This window comes from Pterocles gutturalis, unplaced genomic scaffold (assembly GCF_000699245.1).
Source record: "Pterocles gutturalis isolate BGI_N339 unplaced genomic scaffold, ASM69924v1 scaffold33255, whole genome shotgun sequence".
Lineage (NCBI taxonomy): Eukaryota > Metazoa > Chordata > Aves > Pterocliformes > Pteroclidae > Pterocles > Pterocles gutturalis.
In genome coordinates this window covers 6778-11761 of record NW_010139325.1, presented here as the reverse complement: position 1 = coordinate 11761, position 4984 = coordinate 6778, and the positions used below count along the sequence as shown (strand labels likewise).

At 60.0% G+C, this 4984-nt stretch overlaps 1 protein-coding gene across 1 annotated transcript in view; it reads left to right on the top strand.

Moving 5' to 3' along the window:
• Positions 1-351: 351 nt before the first annotated feature.
• Positions 352-4984, top strand: part of LOC104468996 (glycine receptor subunit alpha-4) — a 5335-nt gene continuing 702 nt past the window's right edge. The window contains exons 1-7 of the mRNA XM_010083313.1: positions 352-430; positions 816-883; positions 1400-1623; positions 1759-1841; positions 2028-2168; positions 2252-2466; positions 2733-2882. Coding sequence (XP_010081615.1) covers positions 352-430; positions 816-883; positions 1400-1623; positions 1759-1841; positions 2028-2168; positions 2252-2466; positions 2733-2882 — 960 coding nt within the window. The remainder of the gene's footprint in view (positions 431-815; positions 884-1399; positions 1624-1758; positions 1842-2027; positions 2169-2251; positions 2467-2732; positions 2883-4984) is intronic.

Here is a 4984-nt window from a genome sequence, read left to right as displayed (position 1 = left end):
CACCCAGCCCCGAACACCATGCCAAGGGAGATGGTGGGCAGGGTCTTTGCTGGCAGGGGAAGAGGCAAAATGTGGACATGCAGCACTCAGGCTGTGGCAGGCAAGGGGGGAAGCCACCATGATCACAGTGAAAGGAGGAAGGGGTCCCAGGGTCAGCACACTGGCTCAGAACTGGAGCGGATGTGGCGTGGGCATAGCTACTTCCCCTGGCAGCTGGCAATCCCTACGGGGTGCCAAAATGTGCCTGCAGACCCCTAGTGTTGACAGGCAGCTAACCTACCTCCTCTGCCCCACAGGCTGGTCTCAGGGCAGGAGGAGATTAAACCTGCTTCCCGAAGTGCACCCCAGCCCATGTCACCCTCTGATTTCCTGGACAAGCTTATGGGACGAACATCAGGGTATGATGCCCGGATTCGACCCAACTTCAAAGGTAAGGGGAGGACATGAGGCTCCCAAACCTGGCGGTGACCCATGCTTATGGCTGCCCAAACCCAGGGAATCAGCAGGTATGGGTTCAGGGGTAGGACTGTGACTCAAGTTCCTCTGTCCCAAAACCCTCCCCAGCGTCGCAGCTGCTCCTGCGATCACAGCCGCCCGGCGTGTGGCTGCTTTGCCTGACAGCACAGGCAGCTGCCGTGCTTGCAGGGTGCTGGGGCTCAGCTCAGCACACTACAGGGGTGACCCCAGCAGGCGAGGGGATGCTTGTGTGCATTCATCTGCACAGCGCATGCAGGAGGCGGTGTCCCCACGTGTGCCTCTGTGGTGCACATGTCTCCCTGGCCAGCGGCAAGAGGAGGCTTCACACTGTTTTCCAGGTCCACCCGTCAACGTGACGTGCAATATCTTCATCAACAGCTTTGGCTCTGTCACCGAGACCACCATGGTGAGCATTTCGTCAGCGCGATGGGCTCCTCTCCCAGTGCCTTGGGGTTGGTGTTGGCTCTGCCAAGGAGCGTGCGGGTCCCAGTGCCCAAGCCCATGGCCATGCTTACAGGGGTCCTGGGAACCAGCCCTGGCACTGCAGTGGGGATATGCAAGGCCATAGCAAATGGCTGTGGCTTTTCTGGGGTCAGTTAACCAGAACTTGGCTGTGTGGGCCACATTCCCCATGCCTGAGCTGGGAGAAACAACCCGAATGGTCAGAGCAAGGCAGCCAGTGGTAGGCCCCGCAAGGCAGCCAGTGGTAGCTCCCTGCTGTTCGCAGGCTTGGCAGGTGCCGTACAACGCAAGCGAGCTCTGTGTTGCCGCCATCTCCAGCCTCCTTGGGTGCATGAGGAACTCCTCTGAGGAAGCCCCATGGCCAAAAATTCCCTATTTGTGCTGCTGCAAAGTCTTAATACCATCAACCATCACATCAACCGTGTGGTGCTCCTCGCTGATGTGGTGCCCTCTGCCCCAGGACTACCGGGTGAATGTCTTCCTGCGGCAGCAGTGGAATGATCCCCGCCTGGCTTACCGTGAGTACCCTGACGACTCCCTTGATCTCGATCCCTCCATGCTCGACTCCATCTGGAAGCCAGACTTGTTCTTCGCCAATGAGAAAGGGGCCAATTTTCACGAGGTCACCACAGACAACAAGCTGCTGCGCATCTTCAAGAATGGCAATGTGCTCTACAGCATTAGGTAGAACCCTTGTCCTCTGGTGCAGTGCCCCAGTGGGGAGGTGAAGCTTTCCTTTTGCCTCCTGTGAGATGACTTCCCATTGCCCCCAACCGCCCCAGCCCCCAGCAACCCCCTTGTTTATTCTGCCTCCTCCAGGCTGACACTGATCCTGTCCTGCCCCATGGACCTCAAGAATTTCCCCATGGACATCCAGACATGCACCATGCAGCTGGAGAGCTGTGAGTACCTAGAGGGGTTCAAGCTGTACTTCATCCCCACCACCCCACCCCATCCAATCCCATCCCAAAGTCTAGCATCTCCCTGCTTCTGAGGGAGGTGAGCAGGAAGGGTGAGCAGGTTGTTCAGGGAGGGGATGAATGGGGTGTGTGTGTCCCCTGTCCCATGGCTCCCTCTGTCCCCTCCAGTTGGCTACACCATGAACGACCTCATCTTTGAGTGGCTGGAGGAGCAGGAGGCTGTACAGGTGGCAGAGGGCTTGACACTCCCACAGTTCATCCTCAGGGATGAAAAGGACCTGGGCTATTGCACCAAGTACTACAACACAGGTGAGCACCCCAGGCACCCACTTCCACGCTGTGGCCATGGCCCGGGGGACCCTCTCACCCATCAGGGCCATCTTTCCCCACAGGCAAGTTCACCTGCATCGAGGTGAAGTTCCACCTGGAGAGGCAGATGGGTTACTACCTGATCCAGATGTACATCCCAAGCCTGCTCATTGTCATCCTCTCCTGGGTCTCCTTCTGGATCAATATGGATGCGGCACCAGCCCGAGTGGGCTTGGGCATCACCACTGTGCTCACCATGACCACACAGAGTGCTGGCTCCCGTGCCTCCCTGCCCAAGGTCAGTGCTGGCTCCATGCTGGGCTCCTGCGCTGCAGCTTGCCTGGGGCACCCAGGGTGCCCCGGGACAGGGACAGCCTTCCCTTGGGAATGGCTGGCTCCATAGCCTTGCCAGGGAACATGGTGCTGCTTGGACAGGCGAGTTTTGGCCCATGTGTCCCAGCTGAGAGGGCTTCTGTGCCCCTGGGCAGTGGGGCAAAGCTGGCAGCAGGGGGGACAAGTGAGGTGGGGAGCAGTAGGTCCCTAAGCCCCCTCTCACCCTCACAGGTCTCCTATGTGAAGGCCATTGACATCTGGATGGCTGTGTGCCTGCTCTTTGTCTTTGCCGCCTTGTTGGAGTATGCAGCCGTCAACTTTGTCTCCCGCCAGCACAAGGAGTTCATGCGCCTGCGCCGGCGCCAGCGGCGGCAGAGGATGGTGAGTCCCTCCCGCCACCTCTGTCATGACATCTGCCCACCCCAGCTGTCAAGGGGACACCACAGGGCTGCAGGGCCAATTTCTCAGCAGCCACTGGGGCAGGCTCAGTGCTGGGCTGTGTCCCGCCGCCCGGAGCTTGCAGCCAGCCCCTCTGGCACATCAGGGATCCATGGGCATCACAGTCCTTCTGCCTGCCTGGCAGCACCCATGGGTGCCCCAGGCCCTGCCAGTTGTGCTGGCCCAAGGTGACATCCTCCTCCTGCTTGGACATTCTCAGCCTCTGCTTCCTCTAAAAAAAGCAGAAAAATAAACAGCAAGGGTCGGGGAAACAGCCTTTCCCCTTGCCTGCAGCCCCAAACTTGGGCTCCTTGCTGTGCTGCGGCGGTCACAGGGGCTTGCTGCTGTGTCAGGGCGCTGAAGCACCAAGGGGACCTGGTGGCACCCAGCGACAAGCTCTGGGCTGCAGACGGGAGCACAGCTGTAGAGGCAGGGTCCCACGCTCGCCAGGCAGCTCTCCCATCTGTCAGCCTATCAGGCCTGCAAGATGCTCAGGGAAGGCACATGGCTGCCCCACTTTTATTTTCTTGCTGTAAGTGCACTTCGAGGCACCACACCTCCGTGGAAAACATGAGCAGACATACCCACCACACAGGCTCACTGCTGGGGGGTCTTTTCCCCTGCCATGGAGAGCCCCCATCCAACCACTGTCCCCATCCCAGTGCTCAGAGCCACTGTCCCCCGGGCTGGGGCAGAGCCATCGGTCACCCCACTGCCCTGTTTCTGTTTGGTGTGCACTGTCAGATGCCAAAAGGGCCTGAGCAGTGGGATGGCCAGTCCCTGCAGCAGCTGAGTTGCTGGCACTGCGGCAAGCACACCTACATGATGTTCTCACAGCTCTCCAGCTCTCGGGTAAAGCACAACCCTCTGGCAGTCTCCCATGCAGTGCAGCGGAGCACACCCCGAGCCATCCTCACCCCTCCTCCCCAAAACAAGCCCCCCAGGACCCAGCCCTGAGGGCCAGCAAGGGCCTGTGGAAGAAGCAGGGCAGTGATGTGCACAGAGCATGTGCCCATAGGATGGAGCTGCCACTTCTTGGTCTGAAAAGAGATTTGAGAGAAGGATGAGAATGGAGCAGATTTCCCTGGAGACACCCACACTCTGTGCCTCAGTTTCTCCTTCCATAAAGCAGGAGCAGTGCCAAGGCATGAGTGATGCTGGGGCAGACTGATGGCAACTCCTGGGCTGCTGCCCAGCTCCCCAGGCTGCGCCCACACCTCTGGCAGGGTGAGGGCTCTGTCTGCCCAGTTTTCCTGGCGCAGGCAGGTTTGAGGCATCTGCAGCTGTCTGCAGGAACTCCAGCACAAGGGCACTGTGCAGCTTGAGGCACAGAGAGGAGCAGTGGGGCAGGGCAGGCCCGCAGGCTGGTGGGGAGATGCTGAGGGATGACTGCAGCTCCAGGGACGAGATTGGACCTGATGCATCCTCGCCTCCCCATCCAGACAGGCTGCCCTGAGCCTCCTCTCCACCATCCTAGGCAAGGATGAGGCAAGTTGCTAACAATGCGCAGCTGTCGGTGTGGAAGAGCACTGGCCAGCACCTGAGGGGCCACGAGGGGAGCAGGGCTGTGCCATGAAAGATGGCTGTGGGCTGTGACATGAGGGTGAGGGCAGGCATCCGGCTCTCACAGTACTTTTACAGGCTTGATCATGTGCATGCAGCCCCACAGGCATGCTGCACTCCCTGCAGGCCCCCACCAGCATGGGGGGAGATGGGGTGAGCAAGGACAGAAAGACCAGCAAGGAGGCCAGTCCTCCTCTGCTGCACCAGCCAGATCCCACCAAGCAGCAGTGGGGAGAAATGGGGGCCTGGGCCCTTGGAGGGACTGGGAGGCCATGCAAGCCCTGATGGTAGCCAGGTTCCTGCATCCCTGCCCAGCTCTGCCCCAGCAAGCTGCCCCCTCCTATTCACTGGCACAGACACCCTTCCACCCTGCAGCAAAAACAGCTTCCACAGCAGTGCGTGCACCCCCAAGCTCCCTGCACCCCAGTGCACCCTGCACCCCTGTGCCCTGCACCCCCATGCAACCTGCACCCCCTGCACTC